Source organism: Panthera pardus, unplaced genomic scaffold (genome assembly GCF_024362965.1).
Source record: "Panthera pardus isolate Hobbes unplaced genomic scaffold, ASM2436296v1 HiC_scaffold_6, whole genome shotgun sequence".
NCBI lineage: Eukaryota > Metazoa > Chordata > Mammalia > Carnivora > Felidae > Panthera > Panthera pardus.
In genome coordinates this window covers 81540940-81562296 of record NW_026526991.1, presented here as the reverse complement: position 1 = coordinate 81562296, position 21357 = coordinate 81540940, and the positions used below count along the sequence as shown (strand labels likewise).

Below are 21357 nucleotides of genomic sequence, written 5' to 3'. Positions count from 1 at the left end.
CAAATCAATCTTTTATCTGAGTAGTAGCTTGAATAGGTTAATGATTATTGAGTTTTGTGAAGATACACAGAGACTTTCATAAACAAAATATAACTTCTATTAATTTATTTAATACTCATCAGAGAGTGAAACAAGGCCCACGTACCATTAACCATAGAAGTACAATCTTAATTCACACATATTTCCACTTGATAAATATGTGTACAACATTCTCCCACATGTAGATACTTTATGCTATAAAGCATGAGAAAATTGAAGTGATTTGACTTTTTAACATGCCTTTCTATATGCCTACTACATGACAAGATGAGAAAAAATAAGAGAAATGGTTTAAAAGTCACTACTATTTACTTCACTGAAGAGTTTTTGAGTGGCCATAGGTTCAGTTCTACAAACAGCCCATGCTTCTTACCATAATGTATTCCTGGAAACTACATTATAAAAAGAAAGCATTTCCCGGGGCACCTGGGTGGCCGAGTCAGTTAAGCATCTGACTTCGACTCTGGTCATGATCTCATGGTTCCTGATCTTGAGCCCCTCATTGAGCTCTATGCTGACAGCTCAGAGCCTGGAGCCTACTTCAGAGTCTGTGTCTCCCTCTCTCTCTGTCCCTCCCCCACCCACACTCTGTCTGTCTGTCTGTCTCTCTCTCTCTCTCTCTCTCTCTCTCAAAAATAAACATAAAAGAAAGAAAGAAAGAAAGAAAGAAAGAAAGAAAGAAAGAAAGCAAGCAAGCAAGCATTTCCCATAGGGAACTCCACTGGAATAATAAAATTGGATTATTTTCCTAAGGAATACAAAGTTTATAGTAAGTATAGCACAGGTAGAAAACCTCTAACCCTCCATATCATTTAGAAGAGCAAACATCCTATAAAAGTGATTAAAATAAATTATCGTAAAGATCATTCATTTCCCCCAAATTAATACTGTATCATATGAATATCTGAAGACCTCACCAAGGACAAAGAGTTCTGAATGAATAAGGTCTTTATCTTCCCACACAGCCAACCTTAGAGGTTAAAAAAAAAAAAAAAAAAAGTCACACAAGTGTTGAATGGGAAGACTTTTTTTTTTTTCAGTGAAGTCAAGAGAGTACTTCTGGGTCAACAGAACTTTTAACTACCTCAGGTCCATCCTATCTTTAACTGGCTAAATCCATCCCTCCTGCCTCAGCCTTTTGCAGAATGGCATATTAATGCAGTCATATATTACGTAGCCATTTGAAACTGGCTTCTTTTACTTAGATAACACTTTTGAGATTCATCTGTGTTGTTGGGCATATCAGTCCTTCATTCCTTTTTACTACTGAGTAATGTTCCATTATGCGGATATACCATTGCATGTATTGGTTATCCAAGACCAGTTGTCATTTTTATTTTTTCCGGTTTTTGCTACAAACATTCATGTACAAATCTTCGTGTGAACTTAATTTGTCATTGCTTTTAGTTCATACTCAAGAGTGAAAGTTGGAGGTCATATGGTATGTACACGTTTAACCTTATAAGAAACTGCCAAACTCTTTTCCAAAATGGCTAGGCGAGCCTGGTTGGCTCAATTGGTTAAACGACCGACTTTGGCTCAGATCATGACCTTGCGGTTCGTTGAGTTCAAGCCCCACATCTGACCTTCTGCACTGAGCACAGAACCTGCTTTGGATTCTCTGTCTCCCCTTCTCTCTCTGCCCATGTCCTGCTTATTCATTCATTCTCTCTCTGTCTCTCGAAAATAAATAAACTTTCAAAATGGCTGTAGTGTCTTATACACCACCAGCAATGTACAACAGTCCTAGTTGATCTGCATCCTTGTTAACACTTGGCATTTTCTGTATTTTTTTTTTTTAATTTTAGCCACTTTTATAGTGGTATTTCATGGTGGCTCTCGATACTGTGATGTTTTCTTGTGACACCTTATATGTTGCTATTGCCAGAGATTCCAGTTAGGGTCCTCTTTGCTTTTCACTCCCACAGCTTTAAAATGCTATCCATATCTTAATAAATTTCAAATCTCTATTTTTCCATCAAGATTTGTCTCCTGAGCCTTCAGATCAATATATCCAGCAATCTTCTAAATCTAACTCTCTGGCAGAAAGGATTCCAGAACCAAGTTCAGTACCGTGGTAAACTGCAAAAAGGTCCTACATTCTTCCCATCCCTCTATGCGGGTCCCGTTGCAGGTGACTTTGCACCTCCACCTCTCAAAAGGCACAGCCAATGTCTCCATTCTTTGCATCTGAACTTAGCCGTATCACATTAGCACATGTAACACAAGCAGAGGTTTGAACACTGATGAGCACTGATGTTTGCCCTTTCTTGCTGTTGTCACACTATCCCTAGGTGAAGAATCTGAACTGGCTCTCCAGGTAATAAGATGGGGGTTCAGCCACCCCCATCAACAACCTATCCACTGGCAGATATGTGAAGGAAGCCATTCTGGACCATCCAGATGTCAAATACCTGCAGATGCATGAGCCAGTTCAGCAGAAACCAGCCACACCAGCTCAGAACAAAAGAATCAGCCAACGAACCTGCAGATTCATGCGTTAAACAAATGGATACTGTGTGAGCCACTCGGTTTGTGGGTGTTTTGAAGTAAGAAGGAAAGAACTTACATAACTGCCCTCCTCTATCAGGTAATTTCTTTCGTATTCCATATCTCAATACACGCTACTAATATCTACCACACTGCCAAAATCTGAAGCCTCGGAGAATTCTGGGACACCTGCTCTGCCTCACCACCTCCTACCCCACTCCCACATATAATAGGTTATCAAGTCCTAATATGGCCAAATATATCTCTTTCTTGCCATCCATAGCTACTAGCTTAGTCCATTATCAAATTTTCTGAACTATTTTAACAGTCTCCTGGTTGATATCCCATCCTGTATTTCCAACCTCCCCATGTAAAAGAAAAGTCTTTCAAAATTTCAATTCTGATCACGTCTCAGACTGGCTTAAAATTCTTTAATAGTCCTCCACTGTCTTAACATAAATATCAAATGCCTCAGTGCGACATACAAGGCCGTGAGGCATCTGACCTTCCTCCCGGCTCATCTCTGCCACTCTTCCACATTCTCCTAAGCTTTAAACATTCTTAAAAGCCACAAACACAAATGGGTCATGTCGCTGCACACCTCTGCACCTCAGCCAGAAATGCCTCTTTCTCCTCAAACCCCCTCCTTTCCAGCTAGCTAACAACCACCCATTCTTCCACAGCTCTAGCTCACCTCCATTCTTCCTCTGAATTCCTAAGCCACTTAAAATCCTCTTCTCTGTGCTTCTGAAGCCCCTTGGGCTTCAAAGCAATGTAGTTAATGGTGAAGGGTCAGGATTTCAATCAAAGCTTTGCTTCCTTTCCATTGGAAAACCTTGAACAAGTTATATAACTTCTCCATACCTCAATTTCCTCAGCTATAAAATGAGATGTGCCAGAGAATATTACCCCTCACCCCCAATACCCATTCTCTTCTTCCTTTTTAAAATTTTTTTTTATGTTTATTTCTGAGAGAGAGAGAGAGAGCGCAAGCATGAGTGGGGGAGGAGCAGAGAGAGGGAGACACAGAATCCAAACCAGGCTCCAGGCTCTGAGCTGTCAGCACAGAGCCCGATGCGGGGCTCGAACTCGCAAACTGCGAGATCATGACCTGAGCCAAAGTCGGATGCTTAACCGACTGAGCCACCCAGGCACCCCTCTCTTCTTCCTTTCGGTAATAGAACTCTTGAGTTTAGGTAGGCATGGGGCCAGCCCACTAACCACCACATTCCTCATTCTCCTTGTGGCAAGATGTGGCAATATGTATAAGCTTCCTGTGGTTGCCATAACAAATGACTACAAACTTGGTGGCTAAAACAGAAATTTATTCCCGTGGAGTTCTGAAGGCCATAAGTCCAAAGTCAAGGTGTTGACAGAGCCATATTCCCTCTGAGGGCTCTAGGAAATAATACTGTCTTGTCTCTTCCAGCTTCTGGTGGCCCAAGGTATTCCTTGGCTTGTAGCAACGTAACTGCATGCTCTGTCTCTGTCTTCACGTGGCCTTCTCCAATAACTTCTATCTTAGATAAGCCATTGGTTTTTGGTGTTGTTGCTGCTGCTGTTGTTTTATTTCTGGCCTAGCACCTACCTAACTCATGCAGGTAATAATATTTCAATAATCGCACTTATCTCTTAGGGTTGTGTAAAGATTAAATGGATTAGTAGAATGTGAAGCATTTCGAACATTACCTAATATAGAGTAAAAACTAAATAAATGTTTGTGATCAGCAGCTGGGGTGGCAGTACAATAGGCTTGGTCACATGTAATTATCATTCGCTTATCTTCTAGAAAACCACATTTACTGGGATAATGGCTTAGTGCTTTCATCTCAGCATTATATTTCAAAGAATGCCAAGCATTCCGTCACTGTTTTAAGAAGACATGCAATTTAGCTTTGCATACCAACTATTATTACCCAGGAACTACTTTCATGAAGAGGTTCATACTCATCCTGAAAACCTGGATGTGCCTCCCCCACGGGTACCCATTTTTTAACCTACAAGTCAAATGCTATCTTAATTAAGAAGCTTTCCTCACCTCTCAAAACAGGAAATTACAATCTCCATCCTCCTGCAATACCATCACCACACCTTTTTATTTAGCCTTTATCACTTTCTACCTTGTGCTGTAATTGTTTACCAATACATCTTATCTCCCTCATTAGATTATAAATTCCTTGAGAGCAGCATTCATTTCTGACTGGCTTGAACTGTAGCAACAAGTTCACACACTGCACTGAGCACAGTGGATATTGAATAAATCTCTACCAAACATATCCCAAGATCTGACAGTATTGAAGAATACTAGCTTCAAAGAAACTTGCCTCACCACCTAGTAACTGTGTGACCTTGAGCAGATGACTTTACTTCTCTGAAGAGTGGCTTCCACGTTTGTAGAATGGCACTATTAAGAATTAAACAAGGTAACATGGATAAAGGCTACCTTAAGGCCTCAAAGGTAAGAAATCCAACATTTAGGACTTTCTATTCTTAGAAAGAGTATAGTCGTGGCTATTAAAATTCTCACAAAGGGCATTTATTCAGTATTTATAAGGAAGTTAGACACACAACCAACTTCATACCCAATATTAGAAGAGAGATTTTTACACAAGAGCTAGCAGCACAGGAATTGGCCCATCGATACACGATTAGCAAGTGGGCAAGTCCCACTGGAAAGACAGTGGTCCTAACGCCATTAAACACACACATTACAAGTGTTCATTGTCTGTCCCTCACTTCTGAAGGGAGGGAATTAAACTTCACAACATAAAGCCACAAATCAAAGCTCACGTACTGTATTTATCTTAGATACACAATAATTGTGGGAGTGCTACCCTACATACCAATTTGTGAGGCTTCCAAAGCAATCTGGTTTGACCATTCAGAACCACAGCAAACTCCTCCAATAGAGACTGAAGGATTTTAAAGTGCGAACACTTTTACAACCCTGACTAGCTCCAACAGAAGAAGCAAAGAGGCAGTCTCTTTTCATTTCACCCTTTAGGCCTTCTCCGAAACCTCCCTGAGAAGAGTAAACTTAGTATCCAATTTCCACTGCCTCCTGGAGTTTAATATTAGCCGCAGAAGGTTCTTACTGTGATGACATACCATAATGACACATGATCGGCACAGCAGTAACATTCGACTAGAGAATTTTAAAGATTTTTTTGTATAAAGCATGTAATGTTGGTTTGGAAATCCATTGGACTTTTCTAAACTTCTTTGTGTAGTAGGAAAGTATAAAATGCTAAAAAAGTCACTCGATACACATAGAAGTTTTCATCTTCTGCTATTCACCCTACAGATTTATATGTTAGAATGCACACTTGATACCAATGAACTTAAATTTAGAGTAGAATGTAAGACTATAACAAAATAGGGGTGCTTGGGTGGCTCAGCTGGTTAAGCATCCGACTTTGGCTCAGGTCATGGTCTTGCGGTCAAGCCCTACATCAGGCTCTGTGCTGACAGTTCAGAGCCTGGAGCCTGCTTCGGATTCTGTGTCTCCCTCTCTCTCTGCCCTTACCCCGCTCGCACTCTTTCTTTCTCTATCTCTCAAAAATGAATAAATTGTTAAAAAAAAAAAAAAGACAACAGGTCTACACATTGCTTTACATATTTTATGTAAAGTTTTTATTTATTTATTTTGAGAGAGTGCACAAGTGGGGGAGGGACAGAGAGAGAGAATCTCAAGCAGGTTCCACACTGTCAGTGCAGAGTCAAATGCAGGACTTGAATTCCAGAACCATGAGATCATGACCTGAGCCAAAACCAAGAGTTGGGGGCTTAACCGACTGAGCTATCCAGATGCCGCACATGGTTTTATTTTAAAACAACTCATCAGCCAGCAATTTTGTTACACGCTGGGTAGCGTTAAGACCCCAAAACAAGCATCTGAAATTATATTGCCTTTAAGAGTTATAAATTTTTTTAGAACTTTATTCATTAATTCAACGAAAATTCATTCAGCACTGACAATATGCAAAGCACTGTTCTTGATCTTGGCAATTCCCCAGAATGCAAGGCTAACATAGTATTTACCCTCATACAGTTTATAGTCTAACTGCGGGTCTTTCAAGTAAGGAAACAGGTGCAACTTCCGAGCAGGCACAAGTGATGTGACTGTCTTCAGGCCCAAGCTCACTGACAACTGCAGTGGACAGTTCCCAGCATGCCAGCAGCCTCCAAACTCGAACCCCTCCATCTCCTTTATGAGAGCTTTCCCTGATACTTGGAGACCTTGCTCAGCTTCAAAGAGGAGCAGTCCAGAAGTGTGCTGTGGAAGAGGGGCAACCCGTAACCCACAGAGGATAGAATTTGGCCCCAGACTTTCTGTCCATGGGTAGGAGATTCTGAGGCATGGTCCCCATGGAGTCTCAGAGGACCCCAGAAGCACTGAGCTCTGGTTGCCACAGTGGTGGACATTCATGAACAATTTGTTGCCTTTTCTTTCTTTAGGCTCACTCTCCCCCACTCCATTATCCGTGCTGCAAGAGATCACCTCCCAAACTGACTACCTCCATCCACGCCTTCCAAGGTCTGATTTGTAGGGACGCTGACATACACATTCCTAATCTACTTCTCAGAAATATTCAAAAATACTGGAATAACATATGGATCACACATTTACCTTGAACCAACTTAACGAATTTCCAGGTGTCATAAGCCTGGGAGTTTGAATAAATAATTTGGATAAGAGTTAAGATCAGAGAGAGAGAGAGAGAGAGAGAGAGTCAGAGTGAGTGGCAGGCTAGAATAATGAGCCAATCAATGCTAATAAGATGAAATGTAACAGATTCTCTGCTTGGTACCAAAGTACCAATTATACAGCACAGGAGGAGGAAAATGAGGATTAGAGATGCAAATGAAAACACATCAGGAATCTAGGTTGACTAACAGCTGGAGGTGAGTTAGGGATCCTGCCCAGGACTCTTGGGCCACAAGCACAGTATCCCAAAATAAGAGTCTCATAATACTGCACCCAAATGTACTACGTTCTCTTCTTTCTACAACCACCAAGAATTACACTGACCGGGGTTGCAGCACCTCTGGCAGTGGCCAGGCAGCTGGGCTTCCTGAAGGCTCTGGGCATGGGCAGCCAGCAGGCACCTGCACACGCCAGTCTCACCACCAGGATGCCCAAGAGGGAGGTCAGCTCCGCCGAGGGGACGGGAAGGAGGAGCCCAAGAGGAGGTGGGTGAGGTTGTCAGCTCAACCTGCTCCTGCAAAAGTGGAAGCGAAGCAGAAAAAGGCGGCAGCAGGGAAAGGATAAATCTTCAGACAATAAGTGCAAAGGGGAAAGGGGGAGCAAAGGGAAAACAGGCTGAAGGGGCTCACCAAGACACGAAAGAAGACTTGCCTGCAGAAAATGGAGAAACTGAAAACGAGGAGAGTGCAGCCTCTGAGGAAGCAGGAGAGAAAGAAGCCAAGTCTGATTAATATCATATCCCAGGTCTTATCGGTGTTTGCTGTCTCCCTTCTTGTACAACCCAGAGGAATATTTTTATCAGTTATTTTGTAAATGCAAGTTTTTTAGTAGCTCTAGAAACATTTTTAAGAAGGAGGAGATCCCACTTCATCCCATTTTTTTAAGTGTAAATGCTTTTTTTGAAGAGGTGAAATCACTTGCTGGGTGTTCATTTTTTGGTACAACCAGAAAACAGTGGGGTTGTACAACCAGAAAATAGAAAATACAGGAGGCTGTGATCGTCTTAGGTGCCAGCTTAACATTCCATGTATGGGATAGTTTTTATATCCTATAATACCAAACATACTAAAAGGCAATTTAGAGTCGGTCGTGCGTTTAATGTCTTGAACATTTTTAATTACTTGTATCCCCATGTTATTTTTCGTAGAATTGTTTCCTTGATCTTAGCTCTCCCCTGTCAGAATTTTGTGCATTCTGTAACATCTTGGTGGTGGTAGCCCAATTTCCTAGCAACTTTGTTAATATGTTGTGCAAAATTGAACATTGAGTATGTAGTATATATGATATTAAATTGTGAATCAAGGGGGCTTAACAATGCAACAGCATATCAACATTTGAAGATATTGGTACTTGATGTACTGCTAAGGAAAATCTGCCTCCAAATTTTAAGCTGGAAGGTCACTGGAATAACTTTTGGAAAAGAATCACAACTACATGATTTTTTAGATTTTTGGTACATACATTAAGCATTGTGTACAAATTGAATCATCTGTACTGATCCTCAGAACAACCAATAAAAACTCACTTATGAAAGAAAAAAAAAAAAAAAGAATTACACCGACAAATAGAAGCCCAACCAGAAAACAAACAAGACAGTATAATGAAAACTGGAGAAATCACTGAAGACTTTGTGACTGGCCACAGGCGAAAGAGTTTTTAAAAATTAAGCCTGCAGGAGGAAAAATCTGCAGAAACATGATCATTCTAAACAAGTATTTAAAAGGGCTGTTGTGTGGAAGAGGAATTAGATTTAATCTGTGTGGCTTTTTAGAACCAACAACTAAAACTTATAGGAGGGCATAGTTCAGTACACGGTATGGCATAGTGATTCAAAACAAACAGCTCTGGAATCAGTGACATTAAGACAGCGGCATAACTTCTTTGTACTTGACTCTGTCAACTGCAAAACTGGGAAGAGCAACAATTTCCACTTTATAGGGGTATTGTAATTACCACATAATCATGCATAGGAAGCCCCAAGCACAGCGTAGCATGGTTTAAATGCTCAACCAATGTTATTTCAAATCTGAAATTGTTTCAGTCATCATCAAGTAATTACACTAACCCTAATTCTGAAGAAATCCAACACAGCAATTGTTAAACTGGCTCATACTGGTGAATCACTGTGTTACGCAAGGCTGACACGGTCAACTACACAAAAATCCAAAGGTACTACCTTGCAAGATGGCTTTCTCACTTAAGCACTTGTGTGTGTAACCTTCATGACTGGAGGCAAAAGGTGACAGTCCCAGCCTTCAAAGAGACTTCCTTGAATTATGTGAAGAAAAGGAATTGAGTTGAAGAAATAATCTTGTCAATCTTCTCCCAAGTCCCTGATTTTTCACTACCTACATTAGTGTTGCACAACAGAGCAGATTTCTCTATTTTAGCTCTAATTCCGGAAGCATTCTGACTGCTTCAGAATGACTTTTTGCTTGCTAGATGTGTCCACTTGATAGGCATGGTAGGTTACGAAACAGTCACATGTCAAATGACCACAGATCTCAAGAGCTGAAAATTGCAAGACCAAATGGGCCAAGGCCAACCCTGGGGAGTATCTAATCAACCAGAAGAAGGGGCCATCTTCTCTTCCCTCAGTCCCTCTGGGGGGGGGGGGGTGGCTTCCTGGGTTCTCTATTACTTCTTTTTTTTTTTTTTTTTTTTTTAATGTTTATTTATCTTTGAGAGAGAGAGAGAGTGTGTGTGAGCGAGAGGGGGTGGGGAGCAGTGAGAGGGAGACACAGAATCCAAAGTAGGCTCCAGGCTCTGAGCTGTCAGCACAGAGCCTGATGCAGGGCTCAAAGTCACAGACCATGGAATCATGACCTGAGGTGAAGTCAGACACTTAACCGACTGAGCCACCCAGGCACCCCTCTATTACTTCTATATTTTATCACCCTGATGGTAATAAAAGGACACACAGCCTCTTTTGCCTTGATTTATATTAGCTTCTCCTTCCAAAATAAAATGTACATGTATCAGTAGAGCAAAGACTTTAAGAAAAATCCACATCAGAGAAGAGCTTTTACAGAGTAGGCGTTAGGGGTAGGGACAGAAGTATATAAAGGAACTAGGGGGAAAAAAAGGAAAACCAAAAGAATATAAATTCAACAAAAATAACCGCCATAATTTAGTATAAAGGAGGATTAAATTGTATATCAAAAAACCAGGACCAGTGATCAAACATGTTGATATTTTGTGTCCCTGATATGTTGCAAGAAGGGCAGTGAAGCTCAGTGGTATTCTTCTCAAACTTGACGCCAGTCTAATCATGACAAAAACATTAGGCAGACCCCAAATGAGGGACATTCTACAAAATACCTGGCCAGCATTCTTCAGAAGTATCAAGGTCATGAAAAATGAGGAAAGACAAAATGTCACAGACCAGATTAGACTAAAGAGCATGATAACTAAATACCCTGTGGGATCTTGAATGCAATCACGAATAAGGAAAGGCAAGTAGCCAAAAAATTAGTGAAATCCAAAGGAAGTCTCAAATTTAGTCAATAATAATGTACAAATAGTAATTTCTTAGCATAACCAAATGCACCCTGGTGATGTAAGATGCTAACCTAAGGGGAAACTGGGTGAAAGGGAATTCTCTATGCTGCTTTTACAACTCTTCTGTACTTCTGAATTTATTCCACAGTTTAAAGTTTATCTTTTAAGAAAATAGACAATATTTGACCATGAAAGGAATTTTGCACTCACAAGAGAAAGCCACTGTGCTTCTGTTAGTATTAGTCTGATTGTGTGGTGTCTACTGAAAAATAGCTATCAATCGGGTTTTAAATAGCCCTTGGGAAGTTATTTGTTAAAATTCAGCTTCCTCTGTTCATATGTGAGGCAATGTGACATAGTCAAAAGAATATTTCGTTGTATAATTGTGTGTATTGGAGAGAATCATTTTAACCTTTTTGGAACTTTGCCTCCTCATTCCAAACACTGGGGGAGTTGCAGTAGATTAACTTCTAATTGCCTAGAAGCTCTACAACCATATGATTCACTTGAACAAATAACAGACTGTGAAAAACAAAAATCTTTCCAAATTAATTTGAGAATACCATTTGTGTGGCTGAGGCGAGAGGAACTGAGGTGTAGCGGAACTGTGATATGCTATTGTTTCTTCACCTTATCTAAAAAGTAACAATAAGGGAGGGTGCTCTGGAAACTTGGCAGAGGAGTCTGGAAATGCAGGGGTGGTGATGCTGGGCGGCAAATCTATGAAAAAGCGATGGTTTTTAAAGCCAGAGGGCACAGGGAAATACACCACAGGCAGAGAACGGTGAAATGCAAGAGCTGTAAGAGGACAAGTTATGCCGAAAAACATGACATCTGGGACAACAAGGCCTGCTTGTGGCTTCTGAGTAGTCTGGAGACCAAGGCAGAGGCAAGCCCAACTCGGAATTCTCCTCCATGGCTCTGCCATGACAGAGTTCCAAGAATCATCAGAAAAGAGTCAGAGCTTTAAGATAAAAGGAAACCCTAAATCCCCAATAAAAAAAAAAAAGGGGGGAGGCCCTCCTTCTCCAATGATGAATGGAATAAGATAGAAAATAAGAGCAAACTAGTAAGGACAATGACCTAAAGTATCAGATTACAGGAAAAGCCAGCCTTCCAGGGGCGGGCTAGAGCACCTGAGTGATTCATACTTTGAGCCAGTGCCCGCTGAATAATGACACCAAGCATCTGTATATAATTACCTACCGGGTACAGAGTGTTACCATGGTGTTCCTTCACATACACTAAAATAATCTTAATGCTTTAAAACAATTCACTTCACTGGGAAAAAGGAAAAGAAAAAAAAGGTGGCCACAAACCCTGAAGGTTATCTGTGAAAGAGGAATCCCCCACCCCCTTACCAACAGAGGAGTAAGACTATCCAATCTCGTGGCAGTGAAGTGTGGAGCAGTCCCAGGAACCAAGTTTTGTCACTTGGCCCCAGGGAGAGTTTGGGTGTCTTATCCAAAACCATCTAATGGCTACTTTTTGGATGTCTAGTATGAGCAAATGCCTGGAAAACACACACAAAAAAAGAGTAGAATCCTGTCCCTAAAGAGGTTACAATCTAAGAGCAGAGTCAAATACGTTAAAAGGAAATACATGATGCCTTTCTATTATAAGTTAGCTATCATTTCTGTAATGATTTAAAACACTTTACATTTATTCTCTGGAAAGATTTAGGCCTCAGAAAGCTCTGTGTGGTGGGCATTGTTCTTATTATTACCCACCCCTGCTCCCATCAGCCAATGACAAATGTCCTTTGAGGCTCAAAGTGGTTAGGTGACCTACTTACAATGACACAGCCAGTGAGAAGTACAGTCAAAACCCGAACCCCATGCTTTTTCCTGTTATAAACACAGATTTGTTGTCCCAGTTTGCCCTGAAAAATTTTCTTTTTATCTTTAATGTGCTACCACTCTACTCACCTGACGCACTGCTGACTCTCCTTCAGCGCAGTTTTATCATGAGTCCATCCTCAATGAGGACTGTGGAGAGAACACCTCCGCTGCCCAGGGTTAGCGGAGGGTCCCTAGTACATAGTCTTATGGTGCTTCCAATGGGCAGTGTATCTTCCACAGCCTGTTTTATGTTAATATCTCCACATAGAGGAAAAATCTGGATTTCTTATTCAAAGTGACCAATTTAACTCAAAAATTATCTATTGTTTTTGTCACTCTCTCCACAACATTCTGAGTTTAATGTTTATTTATTTTTGAGAGAGATACAAAGTGCAAACAGGGTTGGGGCAGAGAGAGAGGGAGACACAGAATCTGAAGCAGGCTCCAGGCTCTGAACTGTCAGCCCAGAGCCCAACACGGGGCTCGAACCCATGAACCATGAGATCACGACCTGAGCCGAAGTGGGATGCTCAACCAACTGAGCCACCCAGGTGCCCCCCACAACATTCTGAGTTTGGATAAAATGAAATATATATTCTTATAATGAGACTTGGATGGAAAGTGTCTATCACAAGGAGTGAAACAAGGGAAATACCTGTCAAATGTTGAACACATCCTTCCCCAGCGCAGGAAGCAGCACACCCTGACTTGGGTCTGGAGATCTGGGGAACCCCTTCCACTCTCTCTCTCTCCAGATTTTTATCCCCTATGAAAGCTGCTTTTCACCATTATGAGAAGGAATGCTTACACAGTGTGTTCAAAGTGAGTGCTCCTTCAAAGTTATTTTTATTATTGTAAGTACACACAAACTATGAAATTGATTTGAGAAGCTTGTAATTATTGGTTTTAGTTTGTCTAGGATTCTCTGCAGATTCCATTAATCCTTCCTTCATAACAGTCAAGTTATAATTGGTCTCCTATTATGACCAATGTCTCAGTTGATATATTACCAAGCTAACACAAAAATTATACTTAGAAAGGAGTTCTAAGACAATCATTAGTTATTACATGCCATCCAAAGTGACATTTTAAAAGCTGAGCTAACAAATCACTGTCACCCAGCTACAGACTTTACAAAGCTACAGTGAAGAGTTGATCATGAAACGCTAACATTTACAGCATAAGTCTCACAAATAAATATTCGGCTGTATTTATTGGTTTGAAAAGTAGCCTTTCAGAGTTAATTACCAAGATTTCCTTTCAACAGATAAACTACTGTCCAGCAAAACAAAAATTGAAACTCTTCTTCCAATGTAAATCCTCCTACATATAAAAGAAGAGAAACAATGGAGAAATTTTTGAAAAAATTTTCAGTGGACATATTTATATATGACAGTTTCACATAAAGTTTTAGCATGATTTATTTTAAGACAAAAAAATGATCCCATGCCCTTTGGCCACATAATACAAATATATTTTTATAAATATGTATATCTTAAATATGTTAAAAATTTATTTCTTACCTCTGAATTTCTTGGGAGGGTTCGCAAGGTCTCCCGCCTCCGGGTGCACCACACATCTGTCATCCACTAACCTAGAAGAAAAGCATGTTTACATCATTAACATCGTCATGTTCATACAGCACAGACTGCATGTGGCCATTGTATAAATATTTACAAAGAGTTTTAATACCATTTTCCACCATGAAAGTTTTTTACAATCATAAATTTATAAAAAGATTTAGGCCTTGCCGGCCTTATTCCTTACCATACAGACTGCTTCTAGAAGAGACCTTGATACATACTAGGTACTCAATGAATATTAACCAAATGAATAAATCATCTTTGTAGTTACAAAAACATACTTAATGCCTATTAAAATATTTATGAGAAGCCAACTTCTAGGACAATACCAAGAGAAAGAAGCTCTCAGGCACAGGACTTGAAAGCCAGGAGACATGAACCTCCTGATCAAAGAGAATTATCTAACTATCAAAGCTTCTTCACGAACGTTCATTTTCTTCATTGACTAAGTGGTAGGAATAACTGGATTTTTTCCAGGATATTGTGAGAATGCATGTAATTTACTAAATTTATGAATTCATTTCAAAGTAGGTGACCAAGTTGCAACAAACAAAAAACCATTATAACCAGAATCACTACTTTGCATCAACTCCAGCACAGAGTAAACCCCAATTTGTGACTCAGGTGTCCCCTTGACTTAGGATGATTAACCAAATCAAAATGAAACTTTTGGTTCCTGATTCATCTGGTTACCAAAAGCAGACACTTCCTAAATCACCAGATTGTTCTATGGCATCCAATTTCCACAAAACAAAATGCCAATTTGGTCGAGCAATATGGTTCTTTGATATTTCTTTCTTTAAATAATATACTTCATTCACACTGGTATACTAACATGTGGTTTTACAAGAGCTGCCAAGCATGCAAGATATTCCTTTTAAAAGTCTTTAAAACTGTTTTTCTTAGAAACAGGAAGTCACATTGGGTCAAGAGAAAGCAAACCCAAACCTTCACAGTATCAAAGTTCAGCCTATAACACTAAATATGAAAGGCTCATAGAGTCCTGAGAATGTCACAACATAATATTTAATTTTTTTTAATGCTGTGAATTAAAGGTCAGCTTTTCTAATTACTTAAGACATGTTAAGAATTCAAAACATAATGATCAAAGCAACCATAATCTTATCTAGAACACATAAAAGTTCTATGAAAAACAGCATTGACATTCTACTCATTCTTTGTGCACACCCGATTCCCCAGATATATAGGCTTCCACTATTATGCCCACTAAGAGTCCCCATCTGCATTCATTAATCATCAAGAGGAATGGGAAAAACTGAAGCTATAAATCAGATCACAGTGCATTTACATAAACACTATGCCTATCCATTACATGATAGCCCAGATTAAAACATAATAATTACGAATGATTTCAGTTCTAAGAATTGGCCCTGTTCCTTATATACAAACATCTGTGAAAATCACAAAATCATTTCATCATACAGCCTTAAATAACTGCAAATGAGAATGGAAGAAAGGGAAGGACAGGATAGGAATGGGGAAAAAAGCAAGGAAGTGTGAATCTGTTACAAAGCCATATACAATCATTGATGCTAAAAGTTACACAGGATTTTAATGGTAGTTATTGGCAAAACTTCTTCATTACCCCCCAACAGCCTCTTCTTAAGTTATCTCCAAGGTCAGAGTATTCATCATTTACCATCTTTCTGATAGTATTAATATCAGAAAGGTGTTTTACATGGAGGGGAAATAGCATCCTGGCTTTCCCATTACCATACTTTTCATCACATTTTCATTAAACTGCTTGCTTAATTGTCTGGATCTTCTAATAAATCGCAACTTCATGAAGTCAGGAACTGAATCCATCTTGTTTACTAGTATATCTTTGGCAACTTTGGGAATGAGTTACAGTAGATACTAAATATTTGTTATATGAATAAATGAGTCGATGAATAAATGAGACTTACTTCCCAAATAACTTTCCCTTTTTAGTCCCAGTTCTTTCTTCTGGAATGATGTAGACTAAGTTTTCTTATTCTGGGATGAATGAAACTATTTCTCTCTAATTCTTTTCCGTAGGGATATTTATCAAGGAGCTCAACATCCTTTCATACACCTCAACTGTCAACATGCCCCTTACACATGATCCTAGAAACTACCCACATGAGTCCAGATGTGTTCTCCCAACGAATCCTCCCTAGAGGACCCTTCCCCACTTCTCTCTAATACTAAGCTTACAGTTAGTTATGTGTCCTAAAATCATGGCAGCTTCCATGGCAGACAGGCCCACCTTTGACTCTCATTGGGTTTATAGCTAACCAACAATTCCAGGTCCTTTCCGTGTGTACTATCAGTACAGGTAGTCCCTCCCACCCACCACTGGGGCAGTTAACTTTTACAACCTAAGACAGGAATTTACAACTGAATAGGGATAAATACAAAGATCAACCTTTGGCCTCTGAGCAGAAATTATCTAAAAACCATCCATTCCATCCTTAGCTAGTTCATTTAAGAGACCCTGCCATGATCAGTGCCCATTTTAATCACTCACACACAGTATTTTCTAAATTTGGCTAATTGGCTGGATTGTGTGCAGAGTTAAAATCATCACCATCTTCATCATCATAATACAACAACATAATACAACAACAACAAGTTTCCTTGGTCCAGATCTACAGAACCAAATTTCTGGGGATCAGGACCAAGAATCTATATTTTTAAAAAAATCTCTCAGGGCATCTGGGTGGCCCAGTCAGTTAAGCGTCTGACTCTTGTTTCTACTCAGGCCACCATCTCACGGTTTGTGAGTTCAAGCCCCACACTGGGCTCTGTGCTGATGCTGACAGCACAGAGCTTGCTTGAGATTCTCTCTCTCCTCCCTCTCTGCTCCTCCCCCCGCCCAACTCTTTAGTTCTCTCTCTCAAAATAAATGAATAAACTTAAAAAAAAAAACTCTCACCTTCCTTAAATGGATCAGGAGTACCTATTCTTCACTCTCATAGTAGTCTAGGCTACCCTCCGTCAATAAAACTTATCTCACTCCATCATAATTTTTTACTTATATATAGGTCTCTAATGCTATAAATTATAAGTCCCAAGAGAGTCGGTACATCTGTTTTGCTCACCATAATATGCCCAACTTTAAGCATTAGGCCTCAAATGTGAAAGGTGCTAAATAATTATTAATTGAGTAGATGACTGGATGACTTTTTGAATCACCGAAAAAGTCAATGATGTTATTTTTGGTATGTCAAAATTAACTGGAACCAACAAACAGTTGCCTAAAAGTAGATGTAAGGAAGGGTGGGAAACATTTCCCATCCAGTTGTGTTTCTGAAAATTATCAAAAATACCAAATCCTGAAAAGGGCCGAGATAGCCTGTTCTGAATAACTATATCTCGTATAGCCCCTTCCAACCCAATATATCAGTGTACTTTTCAGTGGGCTGTATTTATTCTCCTCATGTCCAAATCAGGCAATTACAGATCTAGCCCAAAATGCTCAATCTGTCACTGAAACTCAACTATCATAAAACCCATTATCCTTCATATCTTCTCTTCAAAAGATCTTAACTGTAAGTTATTTGTTCATTCTAATTCATAAGAAAAAAAATTACTAAACTATTAGACCTTTCAAGATATCTCTGTAAGGAGATTTCAATAGCTACTTTGAATGATTTTACATATAAATGTGAATCAAAAATATATGTGAACTAAATTTTAATTGGATATATATATCCCCCTAGAGAAATCTTGCAAACATGCATCTGAAGATATGTACAAATGTGTTTGAGGCAGCATTGTTTGTGATAGCAAAAAGTGGAGAAAAACATGTCCATCAACAGTAGCATGGATAAATAAATTATGACTAAATGAACAATTTCATACAATAGATAACCTATTTTAAAAGTGAATAAACTGCAGCTGTATGCAACAACATTGAAAATCTCAAAGACATAAAGTTGAGCTTAAGAAAAAGCAAGTCCCAAACTAATAAATGCCATATATCTATACAAATGGAAATATCCATTTGTATAGAAGGCATAAATAGGCAATACTAAACAACAGATATTTGAGAAACATGCATGGGGTATAAGTAAATTATTGTATAAAAATACATGCTATCAAATCTTTGTAAAGATTTCCAACAGAAAGCAAATTATTCTTTGATCTCCAGTCCCTTGTTATTCCAACTGCAAAGAAAATGCCACATAATGGGTAAAATATGTTAGTCATGTGAGTAAAGGGAAATCTCGCAAAAGTGGAGTAGGGAGGATAGGAAGGAGGATAGGAAGGGGACACTCAAGGTCAATTACACGAAGAATTGTCAATTATAGACCCCAACATAAAATCATCAACAGGAAGAATCATCAGTTACAGTCCCCAGCAAGGAAAGACACTGCATCTCCTGTAAGAAATCAACTACGCTTCAACTCAGCTAATGAGAAACCATCATCACCCTGGATTCATACTTTTCTCCACTGGACTTTCAAGACAACCCCTCCCAACTTCCTCCTCCTTCTCCATAAAATAATGGTCCTCCCCTTCGTTTGTTGGACTTGCCTAGGGCTCTGCCACAGCTTGCATGATCCAAATCTCAATTCTCAAATAAACTCAATTTTGCTGATAATTGTCTTAATTTTTAAAGTTAATAGTCACTATCTTTTTCCTTTAGAAACCATGAAAGAAACTATTCCTAGTTTGAAACTTAGTAAAATAAGTATTTTATTTTCCTGATATTTGCCTACCACATATATCTGATCCTTATACCACTAAGTGATACAGTTCATTTCTAATGAAATGACTCTGAAGCACATTTAAACAAAATGAATTTAGGGGGGAAAGAGGAAGTGGGGAATCCACAATGGATATTATTTTAAATGTTTACTAAGAATGGGGGGTTAGGATTGTGGCTAGGTTCATAAGCATGATGGAATTGCCGTTAAAGTACTTGGAGAACTTTACCACAAATAACTTTATCCCCAACTCTGGATTCACTTTGCTGGCCATATCAATTTCTCTCTTAAATTATGTAATCCTCTGGCTTCTTACGTAAACTGTGCCTCCTTCCCACGCCTTCCCACCACCAGCCATCACCACAGCCCCCTAATGCCAGCACATATTCACCTGCCTCTTTCACCTTCATTTAGAAGCAGCACTAGAACAGAAGGGGATTAAAAAAAAAAAACAAAAAAAAAAAAACTAAGTTTTAATACTTGGTCTGCCAGTACAAAAGCAGCTGTGTTTACACTGGTCATTTAACCTCTCTGGGCCTAACTTTTTAAATGGAGCAGTTGTGACCTCACAAGTTCCTTCCATTCCTGTAGCTTTTTCATTCCTCCTATTTTGTAACTAGGTTTGGCTTGCGGTATCATTCTTCAATAGCAAATTCTGCCATGTTTAATGTTTTACAAACTGTAATGTGAACACTTAGCTGTTTAGTATCAATTTTTTTAAGATTATGCATTATTTTCTCATTCCAAGCAAAGTACCAGTATGCAATCTTGTTCTGTTCACTCATTGTCTTAGAACATGGTATTGTAAACTCTTTTTTTTTTTGGGGGGGGGGGGGGGTGGGGAAGGAGACAGAGCAGGGGAGGGGGAGAGAGAGAGAATCCCAAGCAGGCTCTGCCCAACATGAGGTTGGATCTCACAAACCATGAGATCATGACCTGAGCAGATATCAAGAGTCCAACACTTAAACAACTGAGCCATATCATACTGGGCTCGGTATCATCAAATCTTAAGACCTTATCATTAGTAATATGGACATTTTTTACTTACAGTACTCAAGTTGCTCAAGTAAGGAACCAACCTATTCTTGTTTGTATGCCTATTAATTTGTCTCATAAATCAGGGAAACTGAAAAGGAAATTCTACAAATGTCTAATACCTTATATTTGATAGGTCCTGAGGACTTATCCCTGCACAAAGCCATAAACAATTAAAATCATGCAAAGAGGGGAAAAAAACATTGCCAAAACTTTCTGCCAAAAAGTGTTCTACCTGGGGACACCTGAGTCAGTTAAGCATCTGACTTCTGCTCAGGTCATGATCTTGTTACAGAACCTGGCCTGGATCACCCAGCAGAAGAACCAAGGGCACTGGGACATCTTGGAAGTCAGGAGGTTTATTTCACACCGGCAGGCTCCGAGGAGATCGCTCTCCAGAGTTCTGAGCCCCAGAGCGTAAGCATGGGGGACAATTTATAGTCTGTTACTTCTGCATTAGTGGCAATTTGGGGCACACGGCAAGCGGGGCAGGAAGAAGAACCTGGAAGGAGAATCTTCAGGCAGCGACTGGAATTTCCTTATCAGTCCCATCGGCCATCTTATAACATAATTTTTCCCTATCAATTTCAAGGTTCATGAGTTTGAACCCTACATTGGGCTCTCTGCTGTTGGCGCAGGGCCCACTTAGGATCCTCTGTCTCCCTCTCTCTGCATCCTCTCTGCACTGTCTGTCTCTCTCAAAAATAAATATTTTTCAAAAAGTGTTCTACCTTGTAAATGCAAAACATATGCAACATACCAAATGCACTCACAGCTATATTCCTATTTTGCCTGTCTATGATGACAAGAACTGATTTTACCTTTGTTTGTCATTTGAAATGTGAGGTTGCTAAAAATTAAACCAAGAAAATTTAACATTGTCTTCCCCTTTTATTTCTTTATTTTCCCCTTTTAGAGGGCTTACTACAATAACATTTTCTACTGACACAAATATTTTAAGAATGTTTAATTTTATATAGCAATGTTTCCATCATACATAGGTTTGTTGCTGCTGATATTTCTAAAACTGGTTCCTTCCAAAGTTGAAATTGTGCTTGCTCTTACGTCTTTAAAATGTTTACAGTTATTTTTCCATGAAAGATTAAATCAAACTAAATCACATATAAATTATAGCATAAACACTAAATTTTGAAGTACTACTGCATGGAAACCCTAAAAAGCACATGGAAAACCCTAAAAAGCACATGGAAACCTTGTGCTTAAATTTTTTGATCAGTGCCATCACAGCCTGAGTGGCTTACAGACCTTTTAAAAAGGTATCATGTGGACTTCAAAGGCAATAATGTCTTGCACATATTAACCTTTTTTAGAAATCACTGCAAGAAGCCATCATTTTCAGAGTATAGATGGCTGATGAAATGGGGGTGGGGGAGAGAATGGGGAAATACTAGGTTACACGTTGCCTTTCAAAGAGAAACATGTGTATCTAACTGACCATGATT

The 21357-nt window shown here is 39.4% G+C and overlaps 1 protein-coding gene and 1 pseudogene across 5 annotated transcripts in view; one reads left to right on the top strand and one right to left on the bottom strand.

Annotated features, from left to right (window-relative positions):
* ITPR2 (inositol 1,4,5-trisphosphate receptor type 2) overlaps positions 1 to 21357 on the bottom strand; it is a 488958-nt gene that overhangs the window by 436415 nt on the left and 31186 nt on the right. For 3 of the 5 annotated variants that reach the window (XR_008419706.1, XM_019452273.2, XM_053895795.1), the window contains exon 2: positions 14103 to 14173. The exons of 1 other annotated variant lie outside the window; for it this stretch is intronic. Coding sequence is in view for 2 of the 4 variants with exons in the window: in XM_019452273.2 (XP_019307818.1) it covers positions 14103 to 14173 (71 nt within the window). In the remaining 2 variants the exon portion in view is untranslated. Of the gene's footprint in view, positions 1 to 14102; positions 14174 to 21357 lie in introns of those variants that run through there. One more of the 5 variants, XM_019452276.2, reaches the window with a different exon arrangement.
* LOC128775077 (non-histone chromosomal protein HMG-14-like) lies at positions 7665 to 7968 on the top strand (annotated as a pseudogene).